Here is a 20,656-nt window from a genome sequence, read left to right as displayed (position 1 = left end):
AAGAAGACCGATATCTCACCATCAGTGCCCGCAGACGGCCACGGAGTACTGCACGTAGCCTTGCTCGGGACCTTCCCGCGCAGCCACTGGAACAGTTGTCTCCAGACACACAGTCTATAGACGACTGAACAGACACGGTTTATTCGTCCGGACACCTGCAAGGTGCATTCCACTGACCCCTGGTCAGAGGAGAGCCCATAAAGCCTCGTGTCAAGAACACAGTACATGGTCAATGGAACAGTGGTCCCCGGTTATGTTCACGGACGAGTCCAGGTATAGTCTGAACAGTGATTCTCGCCGGGTTGTCATCTGGCGTGAACCAGGAAGCACATACGAACCCCTTAATGTCCTTGAAAGGGACCTGTATAGAGGTCGTGGTTTGATGGTGTGCGGTGTGATTATGATTGGTGCACGTACACCCCTGCGTGTCTTTGACAGAGGAACTGTAACAGGTCAGGTGTATCGGGACGTCATTTTGCACCAGTAAGGCCGCCTTTTCAGGGGTGCAGTGGGTCCCACCTTCCTCCTGATGGACGATAACGCACGGCCCCACCGAGCTACCATCGTGGAGACCTTGAAACAGAAGATATCAGGAATGGAGTGGCCTGCCTGTTCTCCAGACCTAAACCCTATCGAGCACGTCTGGGATGCTGTCGATCGACGTATCGCTGCACGTCTTCAAACCCCTACAACACTTCAGGAGCTCCGACAGGCACTGGTGCAAGAATGGGAGGCTGTAACCCAGCAGCTGCTCGACCACCTGATCCAGACTATGCCAACCCGTTGTGCGGCCTGTGTACGTGTGCATGGTGATCATATCCCATATTGACGTCGAGGTACATGCGACACTGCGCAATTACCCTTAATTTATCAGCAGGACTGTAATTGGTGGGCCCAACCCGTTATGCACCAAACGTCCTCAGTTGGGGAGAGATCCGGCAACCTTGCTTACTGAGGCAGCATTTGGCAAGCACGAAGATAAGCAATAGAAACTTTCGCCGTGCTCGGGCGGGTATCACTTGCTGAAATGTAAGCCCAGGATGGCTTGCCATGGAAGAGGGCAAGAAAATGGGGCACATCATTTCGTCGACGTACCGCTTTACTGTAATGGTGCTGTGGATGACAGCGAAAAGTGTCCTGCTATGAAATGAATTGCAACCACAAAGCATCACTCCTGTTTCTTGGACTGTGAGGCAGGTGACAATTAGTTTGGTCTCCCACCGCTGTCTGGGGCGTCTCAACAGAAGTGTTCGTTAGTCACTGGGGCTCACTTCGAAGCGGAACGCGTCACTAAAATCAATTCTACTTCATTTAATGAGAATCCTGGACGACTGTGCACGACACCACTGCAAGCGGACTTGGTGCACAGAGGTATTCGAAGGCAGTGTTACAGCACCACTACTGTTCACAAAATAGAGTGCCTGGCAAAAAAATGTGAGGAGAAAACGAAATGAAATGTCATGGGTTGAGGGAGCATACAATGTTACTCCAGCGATTAAAAAAATCTAGTCAAATTTACAAAGAACTTGGCAGTATGAGCCCACATATCAGTACGTCACTGCAACCCTCTAGCTTGGATACCTGCACTGATTCACTTGAGAAGGGTGTCACAAGGTCATTGAATCCTCTCCCGAGTCACGCTATTCACGAACTGTTTACTCGGTTCTCAAGTCTCGCGCACCTCACACTTTCGGTGCATCTAAGAAATCGTTGATAGGGAAAGAATGAGCAGCTGGTGTATCTTAGCCAGCCACAATTCATTCATATCTGCTTAGCAACAAGTTTTTTTTGTTTTTTTTCCACACGAGTACGTAACAGAAGAAATACTGTACTTCAACTGATCGATGAAAGGAGGAAGTACAAAAATGTTCCGGGAAAGTCAGGAATACAGAAATACAAGTTGCTGAGGAATCAAATAAATGGGAAGTGCAGGCAAGCTAAGACGAAATGGCTGCAGGAAAAATGTGAAGACATCGAAAAAGAAATGTTTCTCGGAAGGATAGACTCAGCATACAGGAAAGTCAAAACAGCCTTCGCTGACATTAAAAGTAACGGTGATAACATTAAAAGTGCTTCCACTGTTAAATGCAGAGGAGAGAGCGGATAGGTGGAAAGAATACATTGAAAGCCTCTATGAGGGAGAAGATTTGTCTGATGTGATAGAAGAGGAAACAGGAGTCGATTTAGAAGAGATAGGGGATCCAGTATTAGAATTAGAATTTAAAAGAGCTTGGAGGACTTACGATCAAATAAGGCTGAAGGAATAGATAACATTCTCCATCAGAATTTCTAAGATCATTGGGGGAAGTGGCAACAAAACGACTATTCACGTTGGTGTGTAGAATGTGATAGTCTGGCGACATACTATCTGACTTTCGGAAAAGCATCATCCACACGATTCCGAAGACGGAAAGAGCTGACAAGTACGAGAATTACCGCGCAATCAGCTTAACAGCTCATGCATCCAAGTTGCTTACAAGAATAATATACAGAAGAATGGAAAAGAGAATTGAGGACGCGCTAGATGATGATCAGTTTGGCTTTAGGAAAAGTAAAGGCGCGAGAGAAGCAATTCTGATGTTGCTCTTAGTAATGGAAGCAAGACTAAAGAAAAATCAAGACACGTTCATAGGGTCTGTGGACCTAGATAAAGCGTTCGACAATGTAAAATGGTGCAAGATGTTTGAAATTCTGAAAAAAGTAGGGGTACGCTATAGGAAGAGACGGGTCATATACAACATGTACAACAACCAAGAGGGAATAATAAGAGTGGACGATCAAGAACGAAGTGCTCGTATTAAAAATGGTGTAAGACAAGTGTATAGCCTTTCGCTCCTACTGTTCAATCTGTACATCGAGGAAGGTTGAGGAATGTGAAGAAGAATTACATGATGTGCTGAACGGAATGAATAGTCTGATAAGTACAGAGTATGGATTGAGAGTAAATCGAAAAAAGACGAAGGTAATGAGAAGCAGTAGCAATGAGAACAGCGAGAAACTTAACATCGGAATTGGTGGTCACGAAGTAGATGAAGTTAAGGAATTCTGCTACCTAGGCAGTAAAATAACCAATGACGGACGGAGTAAGGAGGACATCAAAAGCAGACTCGCTATGGCAAAAAAGGCATTTCTGGCCAAGAGAAGTCTACTAATGTCAAATACCGGCCTTAATTTGAGGAAGAAATTTCTGAGGATGTACGTCTGGAGTATATCATTGTATGGTAGTGAAACATGGACTGTGGGAAAACCAGAACAGGAGAGAATCGAAGCATTTGAGATTCGGTGCTATAGGCGAATATTGGAAATTAGGTGGACTGGTAAGGTAAGGAATGAGGTTCTGCGCAGAATCGGAGAGGAAAGGAACATGTGGGAAACACTGATAAGGGGAAGGGACAGGACATTTGTTAAGACATGAGGGAATGACTTCCATGGTACTAGAGGGAGCTGTAAAGGGCAAAAACTGTAGAGGAAGACAGAGATCGGAATACATCCAGCAAGTAATTGAGGACGTACGTTGCAAGTGCTACTCTGAGATGAAGATATTAGCACAGGAGAGGAATTCGTGGCGGACCGCATCAAACCAGTCAGAAGACCGATGAAACAGAAAAAAAAGTAGGTTGTTACGGAATCTGCCACACATGTCGAGTTGAATAAATTGTTCATTCCAAATTCTGTTTTCTCTAAATCGTGATTAAAAAGAATTCGGGATAGGCCGCCGCCTTGTCGTGCACATGTTTTTATTCTGAAATGCTCTGAAGTTACTCCCATAAATTTTACTTTACAGACTGCATCAGTGTCTCACGGATTAGGTTTGCCAGTTTAGACTTTACGCCAAACTATCGAATTATTTGTCTATAGCTTCTCTATCAACAAAATCAAAAATCTTTTTGAAATTCGTAAACAAAACTACAATGTCCTTTGAATTAAGTAATCTGTGGTGAATTACTGACTTGAGATTAAATATTTATTCTGTGCATGACCTTCCCTTCGTAAAACCACCTTGATTTTCACCTAAATGACTGTCTAGTGTTGTTTCTATTATTATTATTATCTACATTTACATCCATACTCCGCAAGCCACCTCACGGTGTTTGGCGGAGGGTACCTTGAGTACCTCCATCGGTTCTCCCTTCTATTCCAGTCTCGTATTGTTCGTGGAAAGAAGGATTGTCGGTATGCCTCTGTGTGGGCTCTAATCTCTCTGATTTTATCCCCATGGTCTCTTCGCGAGATATACGTAGGAGGGAGCAATATACTACTTGACTCCTCGGTGAAGGTATGTTCTCGAAACTTCAACAAAAGCCTGTACCGAGCTACTGAGCGACTCTCCTGCAGAGTCTCTCTCTGGAGTTTATCTATCATCTCCGTAACGCTTTCGCGATTACTAAATGATCCTGTAACGAAGCGCGCTGCTCTCCGTTGGATCTTCTCTATCTGTTCTATCAATCCTATCTGGTACGGATCCCACACTGGTGAGCAGTATTCAAGCAGTGGGCGAACAAGTGTACTGTAACCTACTTCCTTTGTTTTCGTACTGCATTTCCGTAGGATTCTTCCAATTAATCTCAGTCTGGCATCTGCTCTACCGACGATCAACTTTATATGATCATTCCATTTTAAATCACTCCTAATGCGTACTCCCAGATAATTTATGGCATTAACTGCTTCATCTACATCTACATGTACATTTATACTCCGCAAGCCACCCAACGGTGCGTGGCGGAGGGCACTTTACGTGCCACTGTCATTACCTCCCTTTCCTGTTCCAGTCGCGTATGGTTCGCGGGAAGAACGACTGTCTGAAAGCCTCCGTGCGCGCTCTAATCTCTCTAATTTTACATTCGTGATCTCCTCGGGAGGTATAAGTAGGGGGAAGCAATATATTCGATACCTCATCCAGAAACGCACCCTCTCGAAACCTGGCGAGCAAGCTACACCGCGATGCAGAGCGCCTCTCTTGCAGAGTCTGCCACTTGAGTTTATTAAACATCTCCGTAACGCTATCACGGTTACCAAATAACCCTGTGACGAAACGCGCCGCTCTTCTTTGGATCTTCTCTATCTCCTCCGTCAAACCGTTCTGGTACGGATCCCACACTGATGAGCAATACTCAAGCATAGGTCGAACGAGTGTTTTGTAAGCCACCCCCCTTGTTGATGGACTACATTTTCTAAGCACTCTCCCAATGAATCTCAACCTGGTACCCGCCTTACCAACAATTAATTTTATATGATCATTCCACTTCAAATCGTTCCGCATGCATACTCCCAGTTGCATACTTCCAGTTGCTGACCTGCTATATTGTAGCTAAATGATAAGGGATCTTTCTTTCTATGTATTCGCAGCACATTACACTTGTCGACATTGATATTCAATTGCCATTCCCTGCACCATGCGTCAATTCGCTGCAGATCCTCCTGCATTTCAGTACAATTTTCCATTGTTACAACCTCTCGATATACCACAGCATCATCCGCAAAAAGCCTCAGTTATTACTACTATTATTACGCAAACTATGGTATGTTTTTGCGCCATGTGGCCTAAGACAAGACCTAATGGTGCACAAGATGGAGCTCGACGCTAGGCTTATTCAGTGTAACGGTGGCGCTACTTCTGTGACACTCACCCCGGACGCAGCGGATGTAGTTGTTGAACTCCTTCTGCAGGCGGTTTGCGGCATTCTGCTGGCGTGTGAAGTTCTGCAAGTGCTCGTCGAAAATTTCGTCTGCAGTGCGGTCCACCTTCCCCAAGTTCTGGAGGATCTATGAACAGAGAAGAAAAATGTCTCGTCAGCAAATAAATAGTAATAGACAGATTCACAGTTTAAGAGCTGGGAAAAGAAAATAATTATGGGCCTCACTGTACGTCAGCAACTTAGCGGAACAAGTCAATATTTTAGTTTTGCAGCCGACACGCTGAACGCATAAATCAGATTTAGCACAGAGTCAGGAACATGAAGAAATGAAAAGTGAGACTCTGCGCTAGGAGTCTGTCCATCGTGTTTCGTGCAGCTCTTTGGAATTCTGAACTTTTCTCTGATAAAATTCTTGTCTTTCGTTCACTTGCGCCGTGTTGTCCTGCAATGGTCGCAGGGTCGGCGTGGTTACAACGGATTTGGCAAGGTTAATTGAAAGGGGTGGCCGGATGCCCTTCCTGCCGCCCCCCCCCCCCCCCCCCATAGCGCGGAAGTGTTACAAATGTCTGCGTGTCGTGTAACTGAGGCGGGATGTGGGGACCAGCCCGGTATTCACCTAGTGGGATGTGGAAAACCGCCTGAAAACCACATCCAGGCTGGCCGACACAGCGGCCCACGTCGTTAATCCGCTGGGCGGATTCGATCTGGGGCCGGCGCGCCTACCCGAGTCCAGGAAGCAGCGCATTAGCACTCTCGGCTAACCTGGCGGGTCTTTTCTCGGATAAAATATAGGGTGCGAAAGATTATGTACAAATTTTACGGAAGCCAGAATGCAGTTATAAGAGTCTAAGAATGTGAAAGAAAAGCCATGGTTGAGAGGGGAGTGAGACACGGTTGTAGCCCAACCCCGAGGTTACCCAATTTATACAATGAACAAGCTGTGAAGGACATCAGAGAGAAATCTGTGTTGGAACTTTTAGTTCAAGGAGAAAGACTAAAACTTTGATGATTTTCGATGGCATTTTGTCAGGGACGACAAAATATTTGAAAGAACGTAGTTGCTGATGAATCTTCCAGAATGTATGACCGTGGCAGAAGAACCTTAAGTTCCTGGCTTGTCTGGAGACACTCTGGATACCAACCTGACTGATGCCCGTCACACGGTCCGACAACCAGGAATGATGGTCTGAAGTGGCATTTCTTTTCAAAGTAGAACCCCCCCCACGCCCCCTTTGGTTATCATCAGTGGCACCCTTGTAGCACAGTGGCACGCCTTGTTGCCCCTCGTCACAAGCCATCCTGGGCTTATACGATGGTAATCCCAAAAGTAAGGTCTCCTATATTTCTGTAAGTACAGAACTCTGTGTGGCAGTTGGTCACACTGTTATGAGGAGTGCTTCACGCGCTGTGTGTAAACATGCGCACGCCGCGCTGAGGCGCTCAGTCTTGGCTTGACAGCCGTTGAGAACGGAGCTCCCGTTGGATGTTACCGCCAAGTGCGAACTGCGAACAGTTATTCGGTTTTTGAGCGCAAAGGGCACTGCGCCGATTGAAATCCATCGGCAATTGACGGAAGCGTATGGTAAGTGCATGGATGTCAAAAGTGTTCTTAAGTGGTGTAGAGAGTTTACAGGTTGTCGGACCGAAATTCGCGACGAACAAAGGAGCGGGAGACTGTCAATTTCTGAGGAGACAGTGTTGAAGGTTGAGCAAAACATGCGTGAAGATCGGCGGATCACCCTGGATCGTCTCTGCACGTTGGTTCCTGAGATTTCCCGAAGCACCGCTCACAGAATTTTAAGGGAAACATTGAACTACCGGAAGGTGTGCGCAAGATGGGTGCCACGCATGCTGACTGAGGACCACATGCGTCAATGAGCTGATGCTTCCCGCGCATTTCTTCACCGCCTTGCAGCCGAACAGGACAACTTTCTGGGCTCAACTGTCACGGGTGACGAAACGTGGGCATTCCACTTTACACCTGAGACCAAGCAACAATCACGCCAGTGGCGGCATCCTTCTTCGCCAAAGCCGCGGAAGGTCAAACAAACATCGGAAAGGGGTATTGTTGGTCGACTTTATGCCCACTGGGACCACAATTAACGCTGACAGGTACTGTGAGACTCTGAAAAAACTCAAACGGGCAATTCAGAACCGGAGAAGAGGAATGTTGAGCAAGGGCGTACACATTCTCCATAACAACGCTCGCCCACACATCGCTCGGCAAACCGTTGCTCTCCTGCAACAGTTTCAGTGGAACATAATCACCCATCCACTCTCTATAGCCCTGACTTGACGCCCAGTGACTATCATCTGTTACCTAGGTTAAAAGAACATTTGGCCAGAAAGCAATTCAGCTCCGACGACGAGTTGAAAGAAGAGGTTCATAACATTTTGAACAGCATGGCGGCGAACTGGTATGACGTGGACATACAAAAACTGCCACAGCGTCTACAAAAATGCATCGACATAAATGGTGATTATGTCGAAAAATAGCTAAATGTTCAAGCTGTAAACTGATGAAAACCATTGTAGAAATAAAGAGGTCTATGTACTTATAAAAAAAAAAGGAGATCTTAGTTTTAGTATTACCCTCGCAATATAACACCCACCCGCGCACAGCGGAAGTTTCTACTGCTTGTGTTCGTTCTTGCCAAACCCTACCTTATCCAGCATGGTCGCCGGGATCTCTCCCCAACTGAACATTTGGAGCACTACAGGCAGGACCCTCAGGATTTTTACGATCTAACGCGCCAATCGGACAGAATACATACAACTGTATCAATTAACGTCAAGGCGAGTAAGTGCTTGCCTAAGGGTCAGCGGTGGACCAACGCGTTATTGACTTGCTCAATGGGTAAAGCTTTTTCTCTTTAATAAATCACCCCTTTTTTCTGAAACTGTATTGATTTGTTTGTCTGTACGTCTACATCACATCTCCCGATTTCGGCCCCATTGGGATAATTCCTTCGTGTGACCAATAGTACGTCCTCTAGCAATATGTGACTGAAGCATGGGACTAGGGAAAGGCAGGATTCGGTGTGGACGGCCGTTGGTTGCCGAGTTTCTTAAAAAAATCACATACACTTTATTTGGAACCAATAGCAATACAGTTGACAATAAGGAACAATTATCAAATTTGAATGTTAAGACACAATGTCTAATAAAATTCTTGAGCAAGTTGCACTGAAGGCTGAAGGGCTTATTGACAAGAAATTCAAATTACTTGTCGGATGAAGGCCCCAATAGTAGTAACTCAAATTTAAATTTAAAAAAATCAATCACCACAATCTGATCAAACCAAGAGAGAAGTGGGCCTCAGACAGTGCTCCAAGTATCAGCCTGGGAAAGTCGCTCAACTTCGTAACCGATGAGACAGGCAGCCAGAGCTGTATTCACTTAACCAGATGGCAACTCAAACTAGTGACAGTTCAAACGCACGCCAACACTCTTGCAAAATCTACCTAACGTCTGATAACCAACACAACGATGGTTAACCCAGGCCAGTCGGTACTGGCGGACAGTACTGCATCTTCAGAATCCGGTGTTTAGAACATCCGGAAGTAGAAAGAACTGGTACGACCAAAGTAGTCCAAAAGAAACAACACATCCGGACCACTATCAAGGAGGCCGTCTAACTACACACCTAACCGGACAGCAGCGGCAAGGCGAGGAAAGATTCACTCCGCGAAAATACCCTAACCTCCAGGGCAGGTAACTGGGGTGGTAGCGGCCACTAGGCAGAAAAATACCACTTGTTGAACTTCACCAATAAACACAAGGAATTCAATAATTAATAATAAGAAGCGGAGGACGGCTAACTACTTGCGCCAAGTCCAAATACTCCACTCGTTGCGCTTCATCTCAGCGACCCTGCGAGCAGCAACACGCGAACAAAGGGCGTGATCTCAAAATAGTGGAGGTTTCACCAATGGGTTAATGTTCACTCAGCTCAAACGTCCTGGGTCAGTGGGCAACGAGTTTGTGGCCCTCGCAACTACAACCCCTCGACCTGGCACTGCCTGCATGCCACCAGCGGCCCCGGCGTGTCCTCGTGCTGCTGGACCTCACTGCTGCTCCATCCCAACTGAACTGCCTGACACACTCCGACCTGGCACCACTTGATGTCCTTCCAAAGATAGTACCAAGGTACTAGATATCAATAACCGCTGCTTCTGCCACTCGCAAACAGACAATGCTAGCAAACATAGTGGCGCCAGTAAACACAAGATGAAAACGAGACGCTGTATCCCTATTACACGATGCCAACCTACCAACGGCACTAACGCGAGCCGCAACACGGCTCAGTGACACTTCTTTTAAACACTGTGCATAGCTTGTTTCTGGTCGTCCACTCTTTCACCCAACAGCCAAACATCCGATCTCAAACTTCCTGCCAGATTAAAACTGCGTGCCACCCGGGACTGGAATTCGGGACGTTTGGCTTTTGCGGGCAAGTGCTCTACCGGCTGAGTCCTTGCGGCTTTACTTTCACCAGTACCTCGTCTCCTACCTTCCAAACGGAAGAGCACTTGCCAGCGAATGGCAAAGGTCCCGAGTTCGAGTCCCGTTCCGGAAGGCAGTTTTAATCTGCCAGGAAGTTTCTTATCAGCGCACTCCGCTGCAGGGCGAAAAATTCATATGGGATCCGGTCTCTGTTTAGAGAGGTTTAAACAATATCCATTTTACAACTACAAATGCAATAATACTCTCAAGTGAACATCTACATCTACGTGATTACTCTGCTATTCACAATAAAGTGCCTGGCAGAGGATTTAATCAACCACCTTCAAGCTTTCTCTCTACTGTTCCACTCTCTAACGGCACGTGGGAAAAACGAGCACTTAAAAATTTTCTGTACGAGCCCTGATTTCTCTTATTTTATTGTGATGATCATTTCTCCCTATGTAGATGGGTGCCAACAGAATGTTTTCGCAATCGGAGGAGAAAACTGTTGATTGAAATTTCATGAGAAGATCCCGTCGCAACGAAAAAGGCCTCTGTTTTAATGATTGCCACTCAAGTTCACGTATCATGTCTGTGGCACTATCTCCCCTATTTCGTGATAATACAAAACGAGCTGCCCTTCTTTGTACTTTTTCGATGTCATCCGTCAGTCCCACCTGATGCAGACCCCACACCGCACAGCAATACTCCAGGATAGGGCGGACAAGCGTGGTGTAAGCAGTCTCTTTAGTAGACCTGTTGCGCATTCTAAGTGTTCTGCCAGGGAATCGCAGTCTTTGGTTTGCTCTACCCACAATATTATCTATGTGATCGTTCCAATTTAGCTTATTTGTAATCGAAAAAATGGCTGGCTCTGAGCACTATGGGACTTAACAACTGAGGTCATAAGTCCCCTAGAACTAAGAACTACTTAAACCTAACTAACCGAAAGACATCACACACACACATGCCCGACGCAGGATTCGAACCTGCGACCGTAGCGGTCTTTGTAATTGAAATCTCTAAGTATTTAGTTGAATTTACAGCCTTCCGATTTCTGTGACTTATCGCGTAATCGAAATTTAGCTGATTTCTTTTAGTACTCCTGTGAATAACTGCACACTTTTCCTTATTCAGGGTCAATTGCCAGTTTTCGCATCATACAGATATCTTTTATAAACCGTTTTGCAAGTCGTTTTGATCATCTGATGACTTTACAAGACGGTAAATGACAATGTTCAAATGTGTGCGAAATCTTATGGGACATAACTGCTAAGGTCATCAGTCCCTAAGCTTACACACTACTTAACCTAAATTATCCAAAGGACAAACACACACAAACATGCCCGAGGGAGGACTCTAACCTCCGCCAGGTCCAGTCGCACAGTCCAAGATTGCAGCGCCCTAGACCGCTTGGCTAATCCCGCGCGGCGGTAAATGACAGCATCATCTGCAAAAAATCTAAAACGGCTACTCAGATTGTCTCCCATGTGGTTAATATAGATCAGGAACAATAGACGGCCTATGACACTTCCTTGGAGAACGCCGCGTATCGACATGAGCCTGAACTACCTGTTTCTCTATACCACAGAAGGCATATCAGAACACAAAGTGTCAGTGTCGGTCGGCGGCCATTCGTGAAATGACCGCTCACTCTGTTTGCTCCGGTCGGCCTCAGACTGCTCGGCGGCTGCTGCGGCAGTACCGGAAATAACCGGAGGGAGGGCGCTGCTCGGTTAACCGGAGCGCGGCTGACCAGCTCTCCAAACAAGTGACCGACGCCACGTGAAGACGCCGGGGTCCCTCCTGTGGGCCAGATGGTCAGATGGGCTGCACTTCGCGACTCCGGCTCGCTAAAAATACGCGCCGCGCTGCACAGCGTTTCCAGGATGTCTCAAGTGGGCAGTGAGTCACGGCCCGGGGAAGCCAACGCGGCCCGTTCCCTCTCCAGGGGCACGCACGCCACTTACTTCAGCTGCGCTCTATCATCTCCTGATGGGAAACAACGCCTTATAAAAAAATCCGTCTGGGCACACACGTACAGTCACCGTGTGGTGTGTGCCTCTGGTCTCATAATACATAAGTTCAACAAAAATATGAAAACACCGCAAGAAATGCATCCTTGAACATAAATGTAGAGAGGAAATCAATAACGGGCTAAGAGCCAAAAAACTGACTCCGAGTTACTCAATTTTTCTGTTTTCACCAAGATGTTGTTGTTGTTGTTGTTGTTGTGGTGGTTGTGGTGGTGGTCTTCAGTCCAGAGACTGGTTTGATGCAGCTCTCCACGCTACTCTATGCTGTGCAAGCTTCTTCATCTCCCAGTACCTACTGCAACCTACATCCTTCTGAATCTGCTTAGTGTATTCATCTCTTGGTCTCCCTCCACGATTTCTACCCTCCACGCTGCCCTCCAATATAAATTGGTGACCCCTTGATGCCTCAGAACATGTCCAACTAACCGATCCCTTCTTCTAGTCAAGTTGTGCCACAAACTCCTCTTCTCCCTCTATTCAATATCTCCTCATTAGTTATACGATCTACCCATCAAATCTTCAGCATTCTTCTGTAGCACCACATTTCGAAAGCTTCTATTCTCTTCTTGTCCAAACTGGCTATCGTCCACGTTTCACTTCCATATATGGCTACACTCCATACAAATACTTTCAGAAACGACTTCCTGACACTTAAATCTATACTCGATGTTAACAAATTTCTCTTCTTCAGAAACGCTTTCCTTGCCATTGCCAGTCTAAATATTATATCCCCTCTACTTCGACCGTCATCAGTTATTTTGCTACCCAAATAACAAAACTCATTTACTACTTTAAGCGTCTCATTTCCTACTCTAATTCCCGCAGTATCACCCGATTTAATTCGACTACATTCCATTATCCTCGTTCTGCTTTTGTTGATGTTCATCTTATACCCTCCTTTCAAGACACTGTCCATTCCGTTCAACTGCTCTTCCAAGTCCTCTGCTGTCTCTGACAGAATTACAACCTCAAAGTTTTCACAAAGATATTATAATGAGAAAAACAGAGCAATATTTTTATTTATTTTCTACAGTAAGAGTCACATAACTATTACAGTTTTTTTTAAGTTCCCTTCCTTTTATCAATAAAAATACATATTTTATTCTGAAAAACGCATGGTGTGCTAAATGTCCTACACTTATCGACAAAAACGAGGTAAGTGCCAATGAAATCTCGATCATTTATCAGATTGTTGTGTCCACGCTAACCCATATATTGAAAAGCTTAGAATAGCTCTAGTCTTTAAGTTTGTACATTGTTCTCGTGTTGACGACACAAGGTGAAATTTTTTTCACTTGAATCCAACTGTATTTGGAAAAATTTATTTTTGTTGTGTTCATGTCTGTATGTTTTCCTAAAATCAAAAAGTCGTCAGGCTAGAGCATAGTAACCACGATTGTCTCCATAAGTTTTACAAGATCTGCAGGTACTTGACAGTCATCCAGCCTCTAGTGGCTAAGGTTGCTGCCTCTGTATCACGGGGTCCCAGGTTTGATTTCCCGGCCGGGAAATTTTCCAAATGGCTGTAGGCTGCATCTGGTTTACAGATGAAGCACACTTCCACCTGAATGGATACGTGAATAAGCAGAACTGGCGATTTTGGGGTCCCGAAAAGCCATATTGGTGTGAAGCGAAACCCCTGTATTCTCCTGAAGTTACTGTGTGGGCTGCAGTATGCAGCAGAGGCATTATTGGCCCTTTTTTCATTCGAGAAACGGTCACTGGTGCACGTTACGTTGCAATTTTGGAACAATTTGTCGCCACACAGCAAGCGTTTGAGGATCGACCAGGTACTGAATGGTTTATGCAAGATGGAGCCCGACCACATCGGACCGAACAAGTGTTTCGCTTTCTTGAGGAATACTTCGGGAATCGAGTCATTGCTTTGGAATATCCCAAATTTACTGGTGCAGGCATGGATTGGCCTCCATATTCGCCGGATTTGACTCCCTGTGACTTTTTTTTTGTGGGGCACAGTGAAAGACATGGTCTACCCGAAGCATCCCGCCACGCTGGACGAGCTTGAATCGGCGATCTCTGTGGCATGTGAATCCATTTCGGTTGAGACACTACGAAATGTGATGGCGAATTTCATTCTTCGTTTGCGCCACCTCTGTAGTGCCAATGGGGAACATTTTGAAAACATTGTGATGTGATTGTTTGCAAAGATTGTTTTCATACGATTATTTCACTTATGTATGCTGATATGAGCTGTACAGCGTACAGCACCATCTGTTAGCAGCTTTTGTAACTATTATTTCAAACTGCTGTATAAACTACTTACAGCTTTCACAATAAACATACCGTTTACTGCATTCCTCTATCGATCTTTGTTTTCGAGATATTTAATTTTGAAATCAGGGAGCCCTTTTCTGGACACCCTGTACATGCAGATGAACGCAGCCGAGTTGCTTCCTGTGAGTGCGGTGTGACGATCTACGGATCCTTGCTCATGTCGTCAGCTTCTGCATCCACTCGTGCATCACCAGCCATCGCTATTCCTCACCATCACGTCAGCCCCCCCTCTGGGATAACTCTTATTTCATCGAGCTAAATAGGCCGCATTCTGGCAATGCAAGGCCACGCAATTGTTGCGGTGAAGCCCTCACTAGTATACAACACTAAGCAGACCTGATAGCTCTTCCTTCCTAGAACATGTATACCTGCATGATTACTCTGTACTTAACACCCAGCTGTTTTAACAGACGGTTCGTCGAACCGCTGTCGAACTATTTCTCTACCGTGCTACCGCGCGAGAAACGCGCGCCTACATCTTTCCGTGAGAGCTCTGATTTGTCTTATTTTATTACGATCGTCATCTACCTGCACAGATGTGACTCAATAAAATATTTTCGCATTCGCAGGAGGAACTTGGTAAGCGATATTTCGTGACAATATATCGCCGCAACTGAAAACGGCTTTGTTTTAATGATCATCACCCCAACTCGCATATCATATCAGTGGCACTATATACAGGGTGATTATAATTAAACTTTCAAAACGCTGTAGAAATAACACCACTGGTCAGAATGACGTCAAATTGGAACGGAATATTATCGGAGAAGGGGGGAAAACGAATGGCAGAAGAAAAAAAAATAGTGTGAAAACTGATCAATAGATGGCGCTGCCATGCGCACGACCAAACGAAGTACACGGCTTTTCCTCCGTTCGCGTCTGCGACGTTCGCCATGACTGTCTCAATGCAGGATCGCGCTCTGCTTGTAAAGCTGTATTACAAGAATGATGACTGTTCACACGCCGCTCTGCAAAAGTTCCGGACACTGAAGGGTTTGAAAAAAGACGTTGGTCCGATGACTGCCGTGGGTCTGGAGAAAATGATTCGGAAATTCGAAAAGACGGGTGCTTTTAGTGTGCGACCTTGTACAAGAAGGACACGAATTGATTTGACGTTAGTGGCCACAGCAATGTAGGAGGAGACGAGTGGTGGTGTGCAAACGTGTAGTGCACGGAGAAATGCCCGAGCGTTGGACGTACCCGTGAGCACGGTGCGTAAAATCTTACGAAACATCCTTTTTTGCTATCCATTCAAAATTACCAATGTGCACGAGTTACTTCCTGTTGGACTGCCAGCAAGAGACATTTGCTTTAGAATTTCTTGCTCGCATGAAAGTGGACAATGATTGGCCGTGGACAGATGAAGCCCACTTCCATCCGACAGGATATGCCAATACACAGAACTGTCGAATATGGGCAACGGAAAATCCACACGCAAATCAACCAGTACCACTTCATCCTGAGAAGGTCACTGTGTGGTGAGGGTTTACGGCATCATTTATCATACGGCCATATTTTTTCGAAGAGACAGGTGCTTCCGGTCCTGTTCCCTGTACCGTCACTGGGAAGCGCTGTGAGTGTCTTTTGCACAACCACGTCATTCCAGCTCTTCAGCATCGTGGATATGTGGATGGGATCATTTTTATGCAAGACGGCATATGGTAGTATGAAATTTGAAAGTTATTTTTAGGGAGTGATCGTCTTGCCGTACTAGGAAACCATTTTGAAATGCCACCGAAGCATAATGTTCTAAAAAACAGACCCGGCATAACGATGAAGTCCGGTACAAAATCTAAAAAATACAGCTGCAGTGGCCATGCCTACTTTTCCTCTTTACTGTATCCACAGCAAGCTGCTTATGAAAAGTCAGTACAAACTTCACTGTACATTTCAACGGGAGCTATCCGTTCTAGCTATGTATTACTGAAAATACGCAGTGCGCTTACGAACATGCACCAGACAGCACCAAAGTCACATGACTTGAAGTCTGTGTACTATGACGACAGTAAACCTGTTGCGCGCATTTGAATGCGAACTCCTTAGATATTCCTATGCTACGAGTTGTTTTGAAGACGCCATCAGTGACGCTCGACAAACCTTTATTTGATACGGCTATATCACTATATCGGCCTGTATCACTAACGTCGAATTGCAGTAGGGTTTTGGAACATATACTGTATTCGAACATTATGAAAAACCTCGAAGAAAACGATTTATTGACACATAGTCAGCACGGTTTCAGAAAATATCGTTCTTGTGAAACACAGCTAGGTCTTTATACTCATGAAGTAATAAGTGCTATCGACAGGGAAAGTCAAATTGATTCCATATTTTTAGATGTCCAGAAGGCTTTCGACACCGTTCCTCACAAGCGTCTTCTAACCAAACTGCGCGCCTACGGAGTATCGCCTCAGTTGTGCGACTGGATTCGTGATTAACTGTCAGAGAGGTCACAGTTCGTAGTAATAGACGGAAAGTCATCGAGTAAAACAGAAGTAATATCCGGCGTTCCCAAGAAATTGTTATATGCCCTATATTGTTCCTGATGTATATTAACGACATAGGAGACAATCTGAGTAGCCGTCTTAGTTTGTTCGCAGATGATGCTGTCATTTACCGTCTTGCAAAGTCATCAGATGATCAAAACGACTTGCAGAATGATTTAGATATCTGTATGGTGCGAAAACTGGCAATTGACTCTGAATAAGGAAAAGCGTGAAGCTATTCACATGAGTACTAAAAGAAATCAGCTAAATTTCGATTACGCGATAAGTCACACAAATCTGAAGGCTGTAAATTCAACTAAATACTTAGGTTCAAAAATGGTTCAAGTGGGTCTGAGCACTATGACACTTAACAGCTATGGTCATCAGTCCCCTAGAACTTAGAGCTACTTAAACCTAACTAACCTAAGGACATCACACAACACCCAGTCATCACGAGGCAGAGAAAATCCCTGACCCCGCCGGGAATCGAACCCGGGAACCCTGAAATACTTAGGGATTACAATTACAAATACCCTAAATTGGAACTATCACATACATCTCATTGTGGGTAGAGCAAACCAAAGACTACGATTCATTGGCAGAACACTTAGAAGGTGCAACAGGTCTACTAAAGAGACTGCTTACACCACGCTTGTCCGCCCTATTCTGGAGTATTGCTGTGCGGTGTGGGATCCGCATCAGGTGGGACTGACGGATGACATCCAGAAAGTACAAAGAAGGGCAGCTCGTTTTGTATTATAGCGAAATAGGGGAGATAGTGTCACTAATGTGATACGTGAATTGGAGTGGCAAACATTAAAACAAAGGCGTTTTTTGTTGCGAGGGATCATCTCATGAACTTTCAATCAACTGCTTTGTCCTCCGATTGCGAAAACATTCTGTTGGCACTCACCTACACAGGGAGAAATGATCATCACGATAAAATAAGAGAAATCAGGGCTAGCACAGAAAAATTTAAGTGATCGTTTTTCCCGCGTGCCGTTCGAGAGTGGAACGGTAGAGAGACAGCTTGAAGGTGGTTCATTGGACACAGTGTCAGGCACTTTATTGTGAATAGCAGAGCAATCACATAGATGTATACGTAAAATCGACGCAGAACTTAACGTGTGAACAAGACAGCGGAAAACGCTTCCCGAAATTCCGTTTCCGTCTTGCGGAGGCTGTGAGACACTTAAACGTGGCAAGTGTTGCGCTGTAGCAGTGCGTGAGAGACAGCGGGCAGTCTCTCTCTCTCTCTCTCTCTCTCTCTCTCTCTCTCTCTCCGCGGCCCACGCCAACCGCCAACAGGTTCCCCGGCCGAGCCCCGGTCTCCGGGGGCACCAATGACGTCACACGGCGCCGCCTCCGCCAGCGCCCGCGCCACGCCCCGTAAGGCCAGGAGAGCATCCCACGACCAGAGGTCACAGCCCCGCCGTAACCCCTCGGAGGAGGCCGTTAAGGTCATTTTAAGCCCGCCATCCCGCTTGCTTCTCATCATACCAGCTCACGTCGCTTTGATCAGTCCTGTACTTAGTTGCCACGTTGTCGCGACAGGCGACATAAACGAGGGTGAAATATTACTGTGTCTCATTGCTACCTATCAGAACCCCTCGGAGAGCATTAAAGATAAACACCAGTCCAAACTGTCCAATTGTAAAGTGACCTGTTTCCAAATTACATACAAAAATAACCACTATTTCAGTAAACATATAATTCGAAAACGATGCTTTGCTGATTAACATTGTTCTTACGTGAGAAACACAATATAAATGTGAAATTAATACTGTAACTAATCGAAAGAAATGTAGCACATGGTCAGGATGTACCAGTAAACCTGTCAGTATAAAATTACTACAGCAAATTAAATAGAACATATAAATAAAGCATGTTAATTGAATCTCCGATATATGTTAGCACTAAAATTCAGGCACTAGTTGATTTGTTATAAACAAATTTAGAAATGTAATTGTTACATGTAACATAATTAGTCAGAAAATGTTATATTAACTCGTAACTAAGTTGAAAATAGGTTCACCTTGTTCAGCACTGAGATTGTAAATTTTTAGCAATGTGTATCTCATACTCGGTTTAACTTTTAATTGTGATTTTACATGAAATTGTAATTTTCATTGTAGGTAATTGTTAACAAAAGTATAAATAGGGGTCACGCAGGCGCCTTGGGACTAGAGATGGGCAAACTGAAACACGTAACTGTTTCGAAACAAATGAAACAGTACAATGTAATGTTTCGATACGCTGTTTCGAAACAGTATGTGTTTTGTAATCTAATAAACCTACACATTTTATCATCTTGAATGTCTACTGTATAAGTATGTCCACATAAACACAAATGAGGTGCGAGAGCGCTAATCATTTCGCAGAAAGTATGAAACTATCACTTGGGCGTCTTGGCAGTTTCGTATTTCCTGCAGCAAATGCGCTGCTTTCATGTCGTGTGACTTTCATACTTTTCAATTGGCTGAGGACAGCCTTAGCTGAAGACAGAAGAACCACCACGAACGAAACTGGAAGGAGGAGCAAACTGCAGAAACAACGGATATGCTACTGGGATACCCACATTCCGTTAGTACGGGTAATATACCCATCCTGCTAATTTCCATGTACACAAAGGGAATCATTGTGGATAATAGGCAAAGTGACTATAGACTCACAAATAACGCCAAATAATTCGAATAAATAACAAAATATAACAGAAAAAAATTTTGTCTTTCAAGGTGTTTCGAACCGTTACTATAAAGTCACCATGCTTCCCAGCCCTTCCCATTCACCATTACAGTATCAGTGATATGTCATACAGATTGCTTGCAATTATACCTAGATCAAATTTATGTATATGTCTAATAACTGTCAATCTACGCCTTTTTTATTCGAAATGTTGTAGGCTTACTTGCGTTTCTTAATACGATTACTGTACATGAAAAGAGAAGCGTATGTTATAAAAAAAAAGTGTAATTTAATCGAATGATTTTCACATATTTATTATTTTGAATGTGAGTAGTAATGCGTTGTTTTATTGTTTAGTTAGTGTTTATAAAGCAGATGTTACACCATTTCGTAATAGGTCAGTCAGCTAGAAACGAAGCTTTATTTTCGGATATCTTAAGCTTCATTGTATTGCTTGTCCAAAAGATTTCGACACTCTTGAAAGAGTTTCATGAAGTGTTATGTTGTGTTTCAGTATCTGTGCCGAGTCCGAATCTCGTACGACACAGAGCGGAATGAAACATCACTGTTTCGATACAATTAGTCCGTTCCAAGCGCAGGTGGACTGAAACAGCCTTATTTTGAAACAACGATACAGTTTCTGTGTCTGGCTCTAGATCGAATCTGGTGCGGTTATCCGAGACAAGGGCGGAATGAAACAGTGGTGTTTCGAAACAGTGAACCACAGCCGTTCCGAAACAGTGAAACAGTTCCACGTATCGATACACTGTATCGAAACATAGAAACAGTGGCCAAGTCATCTTGGGGCACTCGTTTTTTGGCAAGGGTTGCGAGCAAATGTATTGTAGGCTCACTCGTTTGTTGATTGTTGTGAACTCTGTGTCGTTTGATGTCAACTTTGGGTACATGTGATGTAACCAGTACAGTTCACCAGGCTCGGACGCCAGAGTCCTGGAAATATATTGGTATTAAAACTGCACTGTACTTTGGAATTTATTTGGGAGTCTTCCGCAATCCTTTTCATAGGCTGCACAGCGACGAGACACGAATCCAGGAATGTTACAAAACCCCG

General features: G+C 44.8%; 1 protein-coding gene across 2 annotated transcripts in view; it reads right to left on the bottom strand.

The window, feature by feature from the left end:
• Positions 1-20,656, bottom strand: part of LOC124552417 (myc box-dependent-interacting protein 1) — a 436,091-nt gene that overhangs the window by 36,097 nt on the left and 379,338 nt on the right. For both annotated transcript variants that reach the window (XM_047126684.1, XM_047126685.1), the window contains exon 2: positions 5,628-5,763. In XM_047126684.1, the coding sequence (XP_046982640.1) occupies positions 5,628-5,763 (136 nt within the window). The remainder of the gene's footprint in view (positions 1-5,627; positions 5,764-20,656) is intronic.

This window comes from Schistocerca americana, chromosome 10, assembly GCF_021461395.2.
Source record: "Schistocerca americana isolate TAMUIC-IGC-003095 chromosome 10, iqSchAmer2.1, whole genome shotgun sequence".
In the NCBI taxonomy this organism is placed as follows: Eukaryota; Metazoa; Arthropoda; class Insecta; order Orthoptera; family Acrididae; genus Schistocerca; species Schistocerca americana.
This window is presented reverse-complemented; position numbering and strand designations above follow the sequence as displayed.